Raw genomic sequence first — 20,271 nt, forward strand, 5'->3', positions numbered from 1 at the left:
ATCTAATCTCCTGGCCTTTTTTATTTTTTATTTTTTTTTACTGGAACAAAGAAAAGGCACTGGAAAGAATACAATACACAACAAACGGGATTCTAGTAAGACAGTTCCACTGGCACATACTCTTAAGTGAAGCAAATCTGAGAGCCAGTGACGTGAGCTGCTGAGGTTAACAGCCCTTTTGGGGTCTGGTGGAGGTGATATCATTCAGATCCGCCCCAAGATGTTTGTTGCTAAGCTCAAAATTGGAGATGAAGTCAGCGAGAGATGTGTCCAGCTCTCCCTTAGACACTTTCTATTTTTTCCCTTTTCATTGCTCTCTTCTCTTTCAAAGACACATGACGGAAATATGACCTGCTTCAAGGCCAAAAATGACATTTAGATCAATCTAGCCAGTTGGCTGAAACTTATTCGATGTCTACAGTTTTTCCATACAGGAAGGACAGGAAGATCAGTTCAGCAATTGTGCAATCGGCTAAATAAATTCAACTGACACTTATCATCTGAATCACTTTTAGCGTGTACAGTAACGTAGCAGCTCCACAGTTTCAGGTCTTTAGTTTGATTCTGAGCTTGTGGTGGTGTTGGTGTGGAGTTCACACCTGAGCACGTGCTGAGCATTAAAGCGATGCCAGCTTCATACAGTCCTTTTGTCCAGTTTAGTTGATAACAGCGTATTCACTGTGCCAGAAAAAAGCCAAGCCTATTTCACACAATAAACAAGTTGTCATGATTTAATGCGACCGTGTGATGACTTACAGATGCAGACTACACTTTCAGCTATAACGACGACTATCAGCTTCTCTTACTGTTTAGCTATATTGGCCTCTGATGCAACCCTCAAGACCAAACATGTCTTGGGTGATAAACTACATTTGGAATATACAGTAAGGGAATGTTATGTAGATTAGATTTTTTTTTTTTTTGTCCAAACTTTCCTTTTAATAAAAGCTTGGTTTAGAATTCTTCAAAGAAAATACAGTGCGTGCATGTGTACTCATAAAGCTTAATGTTCACACAACTTACATCCTTTAACGACCTCGCCCTAGAAAGGGGAGTACAACTATACGCGTTCAGAGCCAATGCTAACACTATGTGAATGCGTGTCATTCCGAGACAACGTCTCACAACACCATAGTTGCAACAAAGATTTATTTAAAGCTGTACATTCTGGATTTGAAAAAACACAAAAAAATTTAAACCACAAAGATGTACAACCACATTTTAGTGATGATTATACGGATTTATTTTTATACATACATATATATATATATATATATATATATATATATATATATACACAGGACATTTAAAGAGAATGCATATTTACAGCACAGTTTATTTACAGACAAATGAAAAGCTTCACATACGATTAGAAACGACAGCCAACAGACGGACCTGAATTGTCAACAGAGCGGCTTTGAGTGTTTTTTTCTTTTTAACTTCACATTAACATGTACTAAATATATGGTATAAAAATCCAGCTTTTAGTGATTCTTACAATGCACATGTAATGGAAAACAGCACACAAAGCTACTCAAACTGAATAAGATAGACACACACACACACACACACGCACATTCTGGACAATCACTCATACACACCAGAAACATGAGGTAGATATACAACAAACATTCAGACAAATACAAAGCATAAACAAATATCTGCCGTTCTAGGAATGTGTGCTTTTAATGTGACTACAGTGGAATATGTTGTTTAAATAATTTCCAATTTCACAATGTGCATGACAGCATAGTTGTTTTGGGAATACATTTTTATGCCAACAGTCTTAAACAAACAGAGTAGAAATAAAATAAAATAAAAAGACAAAAACAGTTAGAGCAGTTAGAATATAATGAAACTCAATTTTATTTTTAAGATGGAAGAAAATCTCATTTGTTATCCTTTTATTCTCATAGCTTTTAGAGTTAGCTCTCATTAGCTCTCAAAAACGAGTTTTTTTTTGTTGTTTATACATTTTGCAAAAGTATTTTGCTTCTAAAATGGTTTTGACATTCGGTACATTTTTCATGAATGAGAAAGTCTTCGAAGAAGTCATACACCTTCTGTGTTACTGGAATTTGAGAAAATATCCTTGGACTCTTGCCCACTCTCACTCACTCAGCAAACCACAGGATTTTACCCAACCTTGCATTGGAGTAAATAGGGTGACTGGTTTTCGTTTGCTTCTTTGCTTGATATAATTAAGTTTGGTTAATAGTTGTTAATGATACTCAATTAAAATATTGAAAAAAGAAATAATCTCTATAGTTTTAGACGTGGCAAAATCATTCACATATGCATACTCACATACATCACATACGTATAGCGTTTACATGAAAGCATATGATTGTATGATGTAAAAAAAAAGGCACACAAACTAGACACACAGATACACACACACACACCAATTAGCCATAACATTAAAAGCAGCTTAGTTGCATGGTGGGGCATTCATGGATCAGGCTTGTTTGTCCAACACATTCCACGGATGTTTGATCAGATTTAGATCTGAGGAATCTGGAGGCCAGATCATCAACTTTGAACTCTTTGCCCGCTAAGCTTTATACACGGTGTGATGCAATGAGTGTTACTTTTCTGCCAACATCAACTTTTTTCCTCTTCAATTTGTGCTGCATTGGCTTTTCTGTGGAATCGGACCAGACAGACCGGCCTTTGTATCAATGTTATGGATGATCTGTGTGTGTGCATATATGCATTACATATATTAAACATATACTTTATATGTAAACCACCAAATTGCTACATAAAAGAAACAAAAATAAAGATTAACACAGAGTTTCCAGCTTATCAGATCAATCTACTACCCAGCCGCATGTTATGAAAGCAATTACGAGCTATAGTCTAATCTCTTATGTATAATGCTACGTATGTGTCAGCCTCCATCTATCCTGCCTTCCATCCTAAACACACCACTTCAGGCCCATCACTGAGCAGATGTAATTTTAATACTTTATTATTTTCAGCACAGCAGGTAGGTGGATGTAATAAACTGGCAACTCAGTGTTATTTTGGATTGTCCCATATCCATATCTACAGAAATAAGCTAAAAAAGAAAAAAAAATTCACAGTTTATGATCATAAAATCATAGCTTGGCTCTAGGTTAAAGTTTTTCTTAAAATATATCTTTATACACATACATATTTATCTATATCTATATTCATACTCTGTTTGCTCTGTTTTAAAGACATCTATACAAGTTTACACGCACATCAAAGCTTTAAAATAAAATACATTCTACAAATTCTGCAGCAAGTGACCCAGTTATGAGATGCACAGAGTTTATGAAGCTTCACATGCTAAGCGCTGTGTACAAAGCAAACCAAGCCAAACCAGCTCCCCTCTTTAGTCACATCGTTTCACAAGTATGTGATCTGACATTAAGGCATGTTTAAAAATGGCAACATTCATGTTTGTTTGTGACGGTGGGAATCGCTTTGGCTACACTTTGCACGGACACCTAGCAAAAACACATATAAAACAAGGCCTATATGGAAATGCAAAAGAAATATACAATAACAACAATGATAATACAATAATGAGATGTTAGTTGGAATGTTAGTTTAACCTATTTTTACCTGGTGCTTTTTTAAAAAATGGATTATTTACATGTGGCAGATTAGTAGATTAATGGTGCAGAAATTAAAATTTCTTCATGCAAGATAAAAAAAAAAGAGGCTGTCAAATTTCCTTTTGGCCAAGGTGTTGCTCTAAGTCTACAGAGCTATCAAGCAGCAATTATTTTTCTTTTACTACTGTGTTCAACTACACTATACAGCCAAAAGTTGGTGAATATCACAGTCATACATGTATGTGGTACTTCCCCAAACACTGTATTGCCACAATGCTGGAAATACACATTGTCTAGAATGGCCTTGTTAGCTTCAGGATTACAATTTCCCTTCACTGGAACTAAGAGGCTCAAACCTGTCACAGCATGACAATGCTCCTGTGCACAAAGCAAGCTCTACAGAGACATGGTTTGCCAGGAAGAACTGTGTCCTGCACAGAGCCCTAACCACCACTTCAATAAACACATTTGGGATAAACTGGAAACCAGTCCTCAATGCCCGACCTCACTAATGCTCTTGTGCGCAAATCTCCACAGCCATGGTCCAACATCTAGTGGAAAGCCTTCCCATACTGATAAAGTATATTACAAAAATAAAGGAGGACTGAGATGTTTAAAAAGCACATACGAGTATGATGGTCAGGTGTCACACGCAAACTTTTGGCTGCATAGCGTACATAGCTAAACACTTCCAATTCAACACTGGGGAATTTTTTATGATGGAATCACTTTGATAATTTTGAAGTTACATCTTTTTATACATTAAATGTACATTGCATGCTATACACAAATAATACATAAAAGCCACGACAGAGATAATGTAATCTGTTAATAAACTACTCTCTCTTTATAAATGGTCAGATAGGGTCTGTAATAGATTCAGCCCAATCTCTAAGCTCTGCTTCTCCATATTCCTGTAGCTTCTCCTTATATCTACAGTACATCAAGCTTTTTCTTAAAGATGCTCCAAAATGTTTCCAAATGTCTGGAAGACTGCTCTAATGTTTAAGCCAAAATCATTATATATTTGTTGCACATATATCTATAAATAAATATTTTTTTCAAATGATTTCTTATATAGGCACTGTATATCTTTATACTACGCATATTAAACGTAAAAAGAAAAATATTTAGCTTGGCTTAAAATTTAGACAGCTTTAGGAAAATATTGTGGGATAATTTTCATTGTGAAATTATTTATCAAAATTTTATGTACAAAAATATATTTATATATGTATATTTATATATGTTTTTTTTTTTACAATAGATCCTTATATAAAGTGTACTATCTGATAAAAAAATAAAAAATAATTGACACTAAAGGACCCAATAGTGTTGCGTTTTTCTATTTCAAAAATAATATCACAAACCTGTAGAACCCATATACTGTAATAAGATTTTTTTCCCTATTATTGACAAGTTATTGGTATAATATTGGCTTAGTCTCAACCAATAACATGCAATAACCAATAGTCCGTATTGTAAAAAGACAAAAAAGAAAAAAAGAAAAAACGTGACCAATTATATAATAGTAATTGTAAAAAAAAACACAAAAAAAACAACAATATAATAGGTATAATGATATTTAAATGAATAATACTATATTAGGTCCATAGTGATCAGTTTAAATTAAGATGCTAAATAATAAAATTAATGCTTATTTTTAAACTGATGGAACAAACTACAAGTTATGTTTTAAAAACTATAATCATTTCATTTTAAAGATGGCTCAGAAAATGCAACTGAAGAGGTTCTTCACTACAGAATGATAATTTCCTGACTAATCTCCCCAATTCTAACCCTGACTACTAATCCCAATACTAACCCAACAGTATCCCTAAAAATCATGCCATGTATATGTCATGTAAAAACCTGTTCCACATGGAAACACAATTTCATTGCTGGTTGTATTTTTAATACTTTGATCTAGTATATATATATCTTTTGCTAGGTTAATGCACTTAGGCTCTGTTATATTATAACACTTGTAATGTATAAGTGCATATATGTATATATTATTGGATTAAGTGCTGGTTTGGCTGTGATGCTTTTATGGTAGTTCTAACAAGTCCTGCAGAAAAAAAATACACCTGTGGAACATAAAATTAAAAAACAAAAACTTTCTTGAAAGCTTTTTTCACTGGAACATGGATTATAAATGTCTAGTCAACGGATAAAATGCAGTAGTTTGTGTCAAATATGCAGTCTGTTTTTTCCCTTTGGAATTATTATTGCTCTGAAACCAGACAGGCATTGTATTAATTACGAATTGGCTGAAATCTTGCCCGAATAGAAATCATGCTTGCTTTGGCGCACTGAAACGTTGTGCAACCACACGCCCAGCATCGGACTCCCTCATCTTCCAGCTTCTTCCACACCATAAAAACGAATGCAGTAAACAAGCTTTGTTATCAACAGACGTTTCCAACCGTATTTGGGGAAAAAATTAAACCTGCTGCTGTAAGGGGTTTTTCATGCCTGGTTCCTCAACAGCATTTTATCATCTTTCATCCACATTTTGTCAAGGCTTTGTTTCTTCTCCTTTTTCACATTCCCGACTATTTTAGGATAAAAATTGAGCAGGTTACAAGCTGTGATGTTCTACAAGACGCATTCGGTTCTTTATGTTCAGAAAGCATCCAAGATTGATGATGTTGAAAAATTCATGTGATCCGAGCCCCATGTGGTGACCTGCCGGGCCCTCGCTCTGTGTGTGGGTGTGTGTGTGAGTGTGTGTGTTTGTGCACATGCTATGCATTGCCGCTGCTGGAGCATGGTGTGCTCTTAGTGCTGCCGATACTGTGAGCTGCACTGCTGTTCTCAGAGGCAGGAGGAGACCTGGGCACATTCTGCCTTACCGCAGGATCACCTGGAGAAAAAAGTAAGAGAGAGAGAGTAAACTTGTTTTAATATAGAAGGAATAACACATGACTGACCATATGGTTATCTGAAATGGATGCTGATGAGATGCAGCGCTGCATCAAGCAGAGTTATTGTTTTTGTATGACCGCAAGGTCTGGAGTGAGTTATTGTACCTGTGCCATAGCAATTTGCCAATGATTACAATCTTTAATTCATTTATGAAGAATTTAGGCATTTTAATAGTTTATTGTTAGATTTGACATCGTGGAACATAAACCCTCACCACAGTGCCGCTGTCTCTCTTACGCTCTGTCTCTTTCACAAAAATAAAACACCCAAAAATTTGGTAACAAAAAAGTGTAAACTCTTCTTTCCTAAAGACTTTTTCATGCTGAGAGCATCATGGCTGTTACAAAGCATTGAGTCTCCTTCCTCAGATGTAAAAAAAAATAAAAAAATAAATAAAAATAATAAATAAATAAATAAATAATATTGTAAAACAATTATATGTTTTACTATGCTAAACACCATTGTTTGTTATTGGTCATATTGGTATATGAGTTTTCTATACAAACAATAGGGAGTTAGAACACACCATTTAAATACTGTAAACCTGTAATTTAAGTGTAACTCAATTACATTGAGTCTTTAGCCCATTTCAGGGAAATCAGTGAACAAGCTAGGGTACAACCAGGTGTATGCCAACCCACTGTAGGACACAAGTGCACACACTCACATAGCCTCATACACTACAGAAAATGCAAAGATGCCAGTCAGCCTACACAAGTCTTTTGACTGTGGGAAGATACCAGAGTACTGCCCCCAGGGGAAAAGTACCAAGAACAAGGAGAACATGTAAAGTCCCTGCACACATGGGAGATCATGATTCAAACCCAACACAATAGACGTGTGAGGCAACCATGTGTGTTGTATGGGTCTTGGCAAGAGGGTTGTGCAATGATTTATATCTTGATGGGGTATATTGGGCAACTTCTGCATAAGGGAAATGTTTACAAAGTTGTTTTTTTTTAATAAGAATTGTGAGACCAACATGTGTGAGGGAGAGAGAGAGAGAAAGAGAAAAGAATGTGAAAAAGTAATTGGATTGGGTAATTACAGCAGCTGAATTTGGAACGGTATAAGTGTTTCTATGCGAGTATGTGTGTGTGTATTTATGTTCTTGTGTGTGTGACCGGGCTCCCCACTGCTGAACCCACACTCGGTCTGCCTCTCCCTTTTCTAGGCCCCACTGCCGCTAATGTCTGCCAGAAATGTTTGGCCAAGCAGCTCGAGCCGAATCAGCCCTGCTCCTCCCTTGGCCTGCAGTTAACCAGTTCCTCTTCCTCCTCACCTCACATCTTCCTCTCTTTCTAATCAGCTCACATTCTGTACATCCCTTTCTTTTCCTAATCAGCTCACATCACATTCTCTTCCTCCTCACCTGACATTCTGTTTTCTTCTTCCACTCCCAACATGCTTCCTAATTACCTTATATCTGTTTCGCTTCCTCCTCAACTCGTACTGTATCCTCTTCTCTTCCTACTCACCTCATCACACCAACTCTTTCCCCTCGCCTCATGGACACATGTCAATTGAAATAGTATTTTTCTTCCTTTCTGATGCAGGTTAAGTTAAACGTGTACACTAAATAAGGTGTAAACAGCATTTAACTCAAGCACTATGCCGTTTATCTCAGTTCTCAATCCGTAACAAAAGACTTTTACAAAAGGACATGCACTACTTAAATCTGTACATACAAGTCTGTACACACTGAAATCTGTACATATAAGTGTGTATTAGTGCATTATCACTGCAATGATTTGTCAGTGGTTCAGATTATACGTAATAAACCATAAGGTTGGGATTTTATGTCCTAAAACAGACAGTAGACATGTACTGATTGACAAACTACAGTAGTATTCTACTATACATGTGTACTATACATTTGGATCCAAAGGTTTCTTTAATATGAAATTCCACTCTGTGCTTCAATTGGATTGTACGTCGCTTGTAAGCCATTTTGGGAAAAGAATGCCTGCCAATTAAATAAATGTAAATATAGATTAAATGGAAACACTGCTGTATATAGAGAGCATGTAGTGTAAAAAAAAAAAAAAAAAAAAAGTCAGATTTTTCTACTTTGAACCCGCTAGGCTTTATCTGGCATTTGGTTGATTTTTGCCTCCAGGGAAAAGAACACCGTCTTATTTTTTGCTCATGTTTTAGTCATCTTTAAAATAACTGCAATATTTTAGGCTGCTCTGAAAACCGTAACATCTTGCAGTTTATTGTTCATGTACCAAACAACTCCTTTTAAGGGTATTCCAATCAGATGAGGCAACAGTTTGCTATGTAAAAAGTTAAATGACTGAAAAGGGTTAACCACTGAACCTGGCAACCCAGGAAGAATGACCATGGTGGTTCGCCCAAACCAGTATTATGCAGCCTGTGTTTTTTTTTATTTATTATTATTACAGAAATGGGCTTCATTTTAAAAAAAAAACTGTCTACCCTCATGTCAATTCTTTGGTTTTGTACATACAGTATACTGTATGTAATAATACAAGAGCACTTTAGGAGCTTTGTATGATGTCATAATGTTAGAGCACATTCAGCAATGAAAGTGAGATGTACAGCACACTCACTGCGCACTTCATTAGGTATGCCTGTTCAACTGCTTAAGCTGCTCAAACTGAGCATCAGAATAAGGAAGATAAGGCTGGTCTGAGTATTTCTAAAATGAAACTGATGATCCATAGGGATTTCCACCCACAAACTTGTCTAAGGTTTACAGCAATTGGTCTGACAAAGAGAAAATATCCAGTAAGCAGCAATTCTCTGAGTAAGAGTACCTTTTTGATGGCAGTGGTCAGGAGAGAATGGCCAGGCAACAGTTGTAAGCCTTTCTATCAGCTTGAACCAGTCTAGGTATCTGGTCTTCTATTTGTCCAGTTTTGGTGAGCCTATGTTAATTGTAGCGTCACCATAATTGGAAAAAAATTGGTCTGATGAGTCTCATTTTCTACTGTGACATGTGGATAGTAGTGTTTCATGTCTTGTATTGCTTGTAACACTTCAAGGCTCCTGGTAATGGTGTAATGGTGTGGGGATCTTTTTTTGGCACACATTGTGCTCCGAACCACATGAAAATTGTTGCTGACCATGGCCATTCCCTTATGACCAAATGATAACATGCCATGTCATAAAGCTAAATTCTCAAACTGGTTTCTTGAACATAACAATGAGTTTACTGTACTCAAATGGCCTCCACAGTCACTAAATCTCAATCCAAAAGAGCACCTATAGACATGGTGTAATGGATGTGTAGCTGACAAATCTGCATCAACAGCATGATGCTATCATGTCAATGTGAACCAAAATATTTAAGGAACGTTTTTAGCACCCTCTTGATTCTATACCATGAAGAATTAAGTCAGTTATAAAGGCAAATGAGGTCCAACCCTGTACAAGCAAGGTGTACCTAATAAAGTGGCTGGTGAGTATAAAGCTAGGGAGGGCCAAAACTAAAAAACTTCAAGATTTTATAATTATAATAAGCAAATGACCTTTTAAATTGTGTCTCTGCGGGAAGCATGTAAGATAAAATTGCATGATGTTCTGCAGATGTTCCAGCACAAACAGGTGGATAAAGATAATCTCCCCGACACTTAATATCACGTTTACTTTAGTTCCACACACAAACCCTCGTGCATTGCCAGGATTATATAAGAATGAAGATTAACAAGAAGACCTAAAACTAACGGTTATTATTAGTTTGACTTTAGTTCGATCCAGGAAATATGATCTACTACCACTACTCAAAATTAAGCAGATTAATGGTGCTGCAGCTTGCTGGCACTATACCAACTCTGGATGTGACTCCTCCTGAGTGTAATTAAATTGATCACTGTGAAAAAAACCATGAAGGGAATTGCTGGAGCAGTGTAGCAGCTTCTTTCTCTACATTCTGCACATAGCATTCCCCTGAAATCGACCGTGTTGCCCTTGGACGTTCTGAGAGTGCTCTAAGACATTCTGCGTGTTTATTTTTGCCTAGCAGGTGCTGTGGTTATATAAAATCATTTTATTATTTTTGTATTGTTAAACAGCAAAATGTGCACATGTGAGTTGTTGTTTGGGGAAGAAATGCTACCATTTGGTGTTAATGTAGAAACCATAGCAAGAAGTGTTATTATACATGATTAACCATAACATTAAAAACACTGACATATTACATGAATAACACTGAATATATTATTGCACTAACACCTGTCCAGTCAATTTTTTAAGCTGATGTGTTGAAAGCAAAGAAAAAAGGTCAGGTACAAGGATCTGAACGACTTTGACAGGGGCCAAACTGTGCTGGCTGAATGACTGAGTTAGAGAATCTCCAAAATGGCAAGTCTAGGTTTCAAATATGCATTGTTTACTACAAACCAAAATCAGTCCAAGTAAGGACATCCGGTGAACTCGCAACAGGGTCATGGATGCTTAAGGCTTATGGGGATAGAGACATGAAGTTGTCTCTACAGTAGCTGTGTAGACTCACTCTGGTCAAAGTGTCCATGACCAAGTACACCCCTTCATACCCACGGTGTCCCCTTATGGCAGTGGTCTCTTTCGGCAAGATGATGTGCCCTGTCACGGTGCAAAAACTGTTCAGGAATGGTTTGTGGAACATGGAAAAGAGATCAAGTGGTAGCGCTAATATCTTGGTAAAATATATTACAGTGCATGGTCTGAACAGATTTAGCAGCAAAAGGGGAACTTGCACAATATTAGGCAGGTGATTGTAATGTTATGGCATTAATCTGTGTGTGTAAAATCCTGGCATCCAGTATAGAGTGCATGTGTGTATGTGTGTGGGTATATGCAGTATGTTTGTACATGTTTTCCTGTGAGACCTTCGAAGCAAACAAAGGGGAATTCCAGTCCCAGTTCTATTGTACCCAGAATATCCCTGAATGCCTTTTGGATCATTAATGCCACCTCCAATAGCTGAAAACAGAGAAGTATCCAGGTTTCAGCTTATAAACAAGAAGTAGTTACATCACAGTGAGTCTTATGTTATTGTTATTATTCTGTCAGCACTGGGTAGCTTTTTCCATGATCAAAACGGGAACTTTTTCCCATTTCCTGTTTTGACAGGACGATAACCTTCCATAACCTTCTATTAGAAATGCATTAACAGTGAAAGTCCAGGTTGTGTACATGTGTATGTGTTTGTGTGTGAGAGACAGAGAGAGAGAGAGAGAGAGAGAGAGATGCATTAATCTAGGCAGACTCTGACCTGTGTGTGAATAGATGAACCAGAGGGCGCCTGTAAGGAGAGCTCCTATTACAAAGGCTGCAAAGGCAATGCCAACCACGGTAGGAGTGTCCAGGACATAAACGTGTGCTATAAGAGAAGAATTAATATAGCATATTAAACGCTGATAAACATTCATGACAAAGAATTCAATCACCTGCAAAAACATTCAGGAGCGCCTGAAACTGAAACACACAGAAGCTTACAATTGTCAAACAAAGTGTTTTTCCAACTGAACTGTTTTTCCTATTACTTAAGTCATGCTTAATATCGCCAATGGAAAAGACTATTTTTATGACATTTTTTTATGATGTTTAAAAGGGATTACTATGTCCAACTGCTCTAAGGCAGTGTCATCCATCCATCCATCCATCCATCTATCCATCTATCTATCTGTAGGGCTGGGTCATACTATTTATGGAAATTTTATGGTATATTGATATATTTTAAAACACGACATGAGACAATGAGACTATATAATTTATATCGGCATGATTAGATTTTGTGTTGCAAGACCTGTTCCTTTCCTAAAACTGTACGAGTGTTTACATCCTTCCTTATTCACACTCTCTGTACTCTTGGTGGTGTACTTGACTTGTATTACCTTGTTGCTAGTCTTGCTAGTTGCAGATGCTACCATGCTAGTTCAAACCAATAGTACGACATTTAAAAGTCGAATAGTTGCAATGACAATATAATGTGTTCAGCACGGCATTAACACTGTAACCTGCAGTACAAAGAGCATCTTAAACTTTGTGCTGCAAAGCCTTCACACACTGTTACATATATTTCCTTATATGAAATGTAATAAAATCATGTACAGCGCCAGTCAAGTGTGGACACAACTTCTAGTTCATTGTTTATTTGTTTAGAGATTTATTTTCTACATTCAAGAGCAATACTGGAGATTTCAAAACTCTGGGATAACACATATGGAGTTATTTAATTAGGTAACAACTGTCAGTTGTTAGTTTAAGACACAAAGGTCAGCTGCTCTGAGAGAGTCCTTCCAATAACAGTATTGTCAAGTGAATTTGCAGAACCCATCAAGCACCATGATGAAACTGGTTCTTATGAAGACCATCCTAGGAAAGCAAGAGCAAAAATAACCTCTGCTGCAGAGGAAAGGTTCATTTAGAGTTACCAGCCTCTGAAATTACCCAATTTATACTGTGGCACCTCAGATATGTATTTTAGATGCCTTCGGCATGTTTTTTTTTTTTTACAATGTAGAAAAAAATCAAGAAATTAAATGGAATTAAAAAATGTGTCCAAACTTTTGACTGGTAGTGTAAATTAAATAAAACAAATTTTACTCTGACTGGCTGCAGATGTCCAAAGATACAATTAAAAAATTGCTTGTTTATATAACAACTTCAGCAGCAACCTCATTTTTCCTCTTATCTGTTCCAACCACTCAACGTTCGATATCACCAGTATATTGTCACCATGAAAAGGGTTTTATGCCTGAATGTTTCATGGGTCACTGTGTGGCTCAACGAACCTCAAAATTTCTCTAAAACTGGTCAAGTACAGGGACTGGACTGAAAATGAAAGGAGTAAAGGAGCAAAAAGGAGTACCAAAAAAAATCAATCAGAAAGCCTGGAGAACTATTCCTCAAGAAATTAAAATATTCTAATAAGTATGCTCTTTGTAGGCAAAATATGAAAGAAAGGAGGGTGGGATCAATACTTTTGCACAGTACTCTATATATATATATATATATATATATTTCGAGTGGTTGGTCTAATAAAACATAAATTTAATGTGTGTATTTATTTACCTTTACGACAATTTCAGAAACTTAGTAGAAAACGTAACTACTTCATCAGAGCAAGTAAGCCTGATGTAATTTTTATGTTTACATTTTTAATGTTATATTTTATTTTCATCAATCTCTTATTGTTATTCAGAACTGAAGAGGCATTCTCGTACTTTATGCAGGGTGTTTATTTTACATATACTTCATTTTATAGTTTGCAGCATGTTTCAAACAAGGAGTAAAAACATGTTTTTTGCATCTTCTGTCAATCACTGTTAATTAAATAACATTGCCTGTAATATCGCACATACCTGTAGAAAACACTGAGATATAGATGTATCATGAATCCGGTTTAAAATACTCAGCCATAATCTTTGGTCCATATCACACATCCCTAAAGACTGTCCATTTTTATGTCCCTTTTGCTGTGTTTTTATTCTAGATTTATTCAAATATTTTTCTCTATATATTGGTTACATTTGATTAAACCTATATTACAAACTCATTATCATACACTTTGATTTAAAAATGATTAAACTCTACTCAGTGGTGAACCCATATACCTTCAGACTACAATCTATAAAAAGCCTTAAAGAATTATAAAAACTTACTGTCACTTGAAGGCCCAGGTGTGTTGGATATGGAATCTGAAAAAAAAAGAAAGAGGGGTTCAAATAAAAAAATATACCTTTAAATAACACATACTGTACAGTAACTACAGCAATGATATAGCAGAGTGAGCTACACTCTTATCACAGCAGATGGGACAAATTACTCTCAAAAGTCACATGTGGTTTGGAATTGAGCCCACAGGAACCTGAAGACATACAAGAACTGGCAAAAGCTCCTCATTCCAGAGAACAGGCCAAACCCCTGAGCGACTCCTCTGCCTGGCGATCCGAGTGGATGGGTTTCAGGCCTCTAATTACCCCTAATGATCTTCGATCACGCTTCACAATAGTTTCTGTGTAGCTGCGGGCATCAGGGTCACACTGGCACAGTGCCATTAGCTGGGCACAAAGGCAGCTATTCTGGAAGAAACACCTTCAGGTTTTCAACTGTGCTGATGACAGACTGAATGAAAGACTCACACAGACACCCTATCCTTTCTGTCCAGCTTATAACGTGGAAAATGTAGTGTCATGCCATTAGCCATCAAACAAGAATTTGTGAGGGCAAGTAGAAGGGAGTGTACATTCTCACAAAATCCAAAAACATGCACAAATTCATCATAGGAATCAAAAAACACAATAGCTGTACATTCTGCACATGTAACACCCCAGAACCTTAACAATCAAAATAAATCCCAGGATCACTTAAAGAGATTTACAGAATGCCTCATAAAGGCAGGGAACACAAAAGGCTAAATGATGAGTAGCTCCCTAAGAAACTGTCAGGGTTCTCACAGAGGTCTATTCACTCCTCCAAACATTTCAAGCTTTCCCAGCTCTGCTCCACCTAGCAGCTCTAATAAAGACATGAGTTGCAGGGATTGGCCCAAGCAACTTAGGACTCGGTCAGTGTTCCTGACCCCAAGTTTAAACACTCTCTTTCTGTTCTCTCCACCACCTTTTGTGGTCAGTTTGGATCCCAATAGAGAAAGAAGGGAGGAGAATGACAAGTAAGGCCATGTGCATATGTCTGTATTCTAGCCAGCTCTACAAGGTGGCCAAACTCTTCGCTTTGCTGAATGATTAACACTTTTACACAACACTGCACTACTAAACTGCATTCAAACCAGGTGACCTGTAATACGGCTGTATTTCAGAATGAACTGTATTTTCTGGTATTAAATGCAACACTCGTACAATTTTGTTTGCTTAAAAAAAACATACATTTTAATGTATTTAAATATTTATTTAAGTATTTAATTTAAATAACAAAGTGTTATTTTTGGAAAATCACATCAAATTAATTATGCATTAACTATGCAAACTGTATATGATATCATTTTAATATAGATGTGAATATGAGCTTCGCTTTTTCCAACAAAACTTCATATTTACTAAAAGTTAAGAGAAATAATCTCCCTGCAGTAAAAGCAGCATTTGGTCAGCATGCTCAAACGGTCCGCTTTGATTTGTAGATGAGCCTCCACCAGGGATACTATCCAGTCTTTTCAAAAGAAGCCTGTTTTCTTTGCCATCTCTGCATAAGAGATGTCTTTGTCTTCAAAGCATAGCTCTGAGACTTTTTTTCAGTATGCCTACGTCATATTTGCACTTCTAATCCTCACCAGGGATTTAGAAGTCACGGCTCCAGCAAATTAAACATAATCTCTTCAACAGGAATGGATCTGCAAATTCTGTTAATGTAATAGTGATTTAGACAAAATTCAACATACAATTTAGCTGATAGCATGTGTGGGACTGGTGAGTGTTGTGAAAAATGTGTTTTGATTTGTGCAGTCGCTTACAGATTCACATACGCATCGTTTACCAACTGGATCTGAGTGAGGTTAATGAACTAATTTATGGTCACCATGCCTCATTTCATATAGGCACCAAGACGGGTGATTAGCATGCTGAAATCTCCAGCAGTGCTATGAGTCACATTTGGCTCACTAACTAAATCTAACTCAGCCAAGACTGAAGAGCAGGCTGAAATCACCCAGGCTCAGATTAGGTCATTATTATAAAGACATGATGCTTGGCAACTTTCCAGATCTCCTGTAGAGCAAAAGGGGAACCGAATGAATGCACGTGTAAGGACACTCCTCATCAGTGCTCCAACCCAACTTGAGAAACTCTACACTTAAGATTGATTTTAGACCTGATGTGAATCCTTTGTCAAGCTGTAAAATATTTGCAATGGGATGGTGATAATGATTCACCAGTTAATTGTTATAAGCCATTACATAAACATCCATTAAACATCCATCTAACACATGTGATATGTGAGATACTGCAGAAACGATGATGGATTTATTTATATTGTCAAACGCTCCATACTAAAGGATATTCCAAGAATAAAACACCAATCACTTCGAGATCATGCTCACTCTTCGACAAAGAATCCTGTCTCTCAGAAAAGGAGGCCACAACTGGACTACTGTAAACGAAGATCAGTGGGATTGGAGATTGGTGTGTAAGATTGGATACACACCCCACTCCATTTGGGAAGATAACGTATATAAGTACTGTAGGGATATCCTCTGTGATCTTTAGGCATCAGACAAAAACTGATCTACAGTAGCATACTCTGGTAATGCTATAATGTTTTAATTTCCAACACTTTTACTGAAACTGTCTTTAGAGAATTTTACATATGGGTGAAATTTAAAAATAATAGACATCAGCACATTAAAAAAGTTTGGACAAAAGATATCTGGCATTTGTTTTAATGACAAGCTGGAAAAAGGAATAGACATGGCTGTCACGAAACAGGCAACAAACAAACCAGTCTTGTACAGTACAGAATGGCGTAACTGTTTATCTATGATATATAACCATGTGAGGTCAATAAAATTTCTGTTTGTCATGCTCGATTTCCTAATGCATGACTATGCATTACGTCAAAGCTTTCTCTGGCTGTGCTCCCGAACCCAATGCATACTCCTCCTTTCCTTTAGAGCATCCCTCTCTCTCCCAATTCATCACTGTATCCCTCCTTCTTGCAGTGCCGGGAAGAGGCTTGGCTCAGTAGATGGCTAAATGAAACCAACTGGCCTTTTTCCATTCTCTCTGGGACAAATCAGTATCGCTGGGCCCCCTGCTCCGTTTTTCTAATCAACCGCACACGGCACGGACAGTTCATTCAGTAAACACACCCAGATATACACAGTATATATAATACACTGCTGCACACTAATATGCTCCAGATGTAGTAGTGTACCATGATCCATGCCAAGACAGGAACGCTGTGATGTATCAACCCCTCTGACACACACAGCCTGTTTCACAATACGTGTTGTTTTTGTTCTCATATTCTTGTGTACTTGTCTGACATCATCTTTCTTTGTCCAAAACAAGTTTATTACAGAAGAACACAAGAATAAAAAAGTCTTATTTAAAAGGGAAAGAATGATGTTATACAGTAAATGATTTATACCATTCATGGGGTAATACTAAAATGTTGTCTAATGTTTGAAGAAGACGACACAGGTAGTTAAGTCTGCTAAGGTAATAAAACAGTACGGTGCATATTAAATTAAAGAAATGAAAGGAAATGTTTTACTGTAAAATACTGCAAAGTGCCTAAATATAAATTTTTTTACACTTGGTTGTTTTCTAACAACCTCAGCAGCAACCTCATTTCCCCTCTCATCTGTTCCAACCACTCAGCATTCAGTGATCACTAATCACCGGCCTGATCATCTGTCATCAGCTGCAACAGTTTCTCAATGCTGCATGCCTCAAGTTAAATGTTTTTTTATGCTTAAATAATTCATAGGTCACTGTGTGGCTTAACAAACGAAAACATTTATCTGAAACTGATCAGGTAGAAGAGATGAGGGGTGGCTCAAGATTTTTGTGGTGGCTTAACCTCCTGAACCAATTATAGCTAGCTAAACCAAGAATTTCACCTTATTTCTCCTGTAAAGTCACACTAAAATAAAAAAAAGAAAGAAGAAAAAAATATATTCTCTAAAAGTATTTGATAATTTTCTCTCTTTTTAGAAAAAAAATATAAATATATATTCTTATATATAATTTTTCTACAATTCTTACGAACAAACTACTAGTTCACTACAGAAGCTAGAATTAAAAGGGAGAAATTAATTTCAAATTAAGTTTCAATGAATTATTGAATTATTATTGAATTATGAAAAATGAATTATTTAATTAATCAGACACTAATTAGCACATAAGGCCTCCTCTATCTAAATAAGTCTTACCAGGCACATTTCCATCTGTGTACTCACTATTGATGTCATCATCAACTTCGTTGCCGCCTTCAATGACCACCAGTGGTTTTGTGCAGGTTTTACTGTTCATCATCATTTTGATAACGGTTTCCGCACTGACAGACGTGCAGGCCTCTTTATGATGCATGCACTGTATGGAGAGAAAGAAAAAAATCAACCATTAATTTGAGAGCGATCCCCATATATGTCATACAACACAGCGCCATCATATGCATTCAGGAAATGAAAAATACCACATGCCATATATAACACAGAGCAGAAATGTCATCTTGTTTGAGGTTTGAATGTTTTAGTCAGAAGGTTTTATTAAAAACGGATGTAAGGCAAGTATGGCGTAAATATTGAAAAAAAAGTTAGCTGTAAGACTCTCAATCCTAGAGCAAAGTAAAAATGTTGCTTTAATTTAAATAGTTTAGATACATGTGACTCTATTTATCATTTCAGTGTTCTTATGTCGGTGCTGAATTTACTCACTCAACAAGGTTAACCTGAGTCAGCTGTGACATGCATAGCCCTTGTAGGACTCAATCGAATGTAAGACACATTCTTCCAAAGAAATAAAGCATGTCTCAATGGACTTATAATCAAGGTGTCTCAATTCTTATACTTTAAGTAAAGATCATTTACTTCTGAATTATTTCTAGGCATTATACAGTTGAAATCTGTACTAATAATACAGTCTAAAAACCATTATGGTCTGTTGTGTTGGTTTTTCCAGCGGACACAGCTGGCCCTTCGATCCACATATAACTTTGTCATGTGTTTTATGCTGGATGCCCTTCCTAATGTAACCCTCCCATCTGATCTGGGCTCAGGACCGACACTGCATCTAGTTGCAGAGGTTTGGGTATTAATTGGGCATTGGTTGGGAATCAAACCTGGGCTTTTGACATGATAGTGACAAAAACCTACCACATAATCACTGTTCAATTACTTAATCTTTCCACAGAGGTCATAAAAAAAACACTAATGAAAATTAATTTTATAATCTTTTCTAATTTAATTAGTACATGTTTACTACAATTTTTTTAAAATTTTATACTGAGGACAATTTAAGTGAAAATTAAAATCTTCTTATAGTACACAGGAAGTTAATTGTTTGTTAGTAATTTTTTGTCCTATTTTTGCACAGAAACCTTTGTACTTTTTAAAAAAAGAGATCAGAGGGGATTATTGTGAATATTAAATGGTCTAAAATCTTCAATAATAAATATTTATGATATCATATATTAAATGTTGTTCTACATATTTTTCTAATTCTTAAAAACTTCAAACTGTTCCTTTTCAAATGAAAAAGAACTTATTTTTAATGTAGCCTTACTGTAGATCCACTGTATACCCGTTAAGTATTGTTAAGTAATTATAAATCATTTATATTGAATAAGTGAACTCTACAGTATATGCATTATCCAGATTGAAGTATCTTCATCATCTATGAATGTATATCACATAAAAAAAATAAAACAAATCCCACGTGTCCAGACATGGAAAATACAGTAATGTATTTTTTAATATATCCCGTTCACGATAAACACATGGAAGGCTTGTGGCCAAGCAAGCTGCGCTTGATTATTAGCAGGTCATGTACATGAAACCCCAAGGACACATAAGTTCTCTGGCAAGCATCATCTAGATTTCATTGTTGAACTTTTTAAGCCTGATCAATACCGGGTTTTATGTTCATTCATGCACAAAAGATCCACACTACCTGGAGTGCCTTTTTACTTAATAAAAAACTGAAAATAATACTAGGCCATATTGGAAACTTTACCAAGATATCCATACTGACAGAATATACTGGGGGTCATGTTTATAAAGCGTAACATACAGGAAGGCAATCTTTTCCGATGCTGCAGGTGCAGCTGTCTTATTTAAAACTTA

The 20,271-nt window shown here is 36.3% G+C and overlaps 1 protein-coding gene across 2 annotated transcripts in view; it reads right to left on the minus strand.

Annotated features, from left to right (window-relative positions):
- Positions 1–1,132: 1,132 nt before the first annotated feature.
- The window catches only part of tgfbr3 (transforming growth factor, beta receptor III), a 107,667-nt gene continuing 88,528 nt past the window's right edge, over positions 1,133–20,271 (minus strand). The window contains exons 14-17 of one of the 2 annotated variants that reach the window (XM_053499584.1): positions 18,388–18,520; positions 14,135–14,170; positions 11,743–11,850; positions 1,133–6,459 (exon numbers count right to left, since the gene is read on the minus strand). In XM_053499584.1, the coding sequence (XP_053355559.1) occupies positions 6,341–6,459; positions 11,743–11,850; positions 14,135–14,170; positions 18,388–18,520 (396 nt within the window). In that variant the 3' untranslated portion in view covers positions 1,133–6,340. Of the gene's footprint in view, positions 6,460–11,742; positions 11,851–14,134; positions 14,171–18,360; positions 18,521–20,271 lie in introns of both variants that reach the window. The other variant, XM_053499583.1, reaches the window with a different exon arrangement.

This window comes from Clarias gariepinus, chromosome 6 (genome assembly GCF_024256425.1).
Source record: "Clarias gariepinus isolate MV-2021 ecotype Netherlands chromosome 6, CGAR_prim_01v2, whole genome shotgun sequence".
NCBI lineage: Eukaryota > Metazoa > Chordata > Actinopteri > Siluriformes > Clariidae > Clarias > Clarias gariepinus.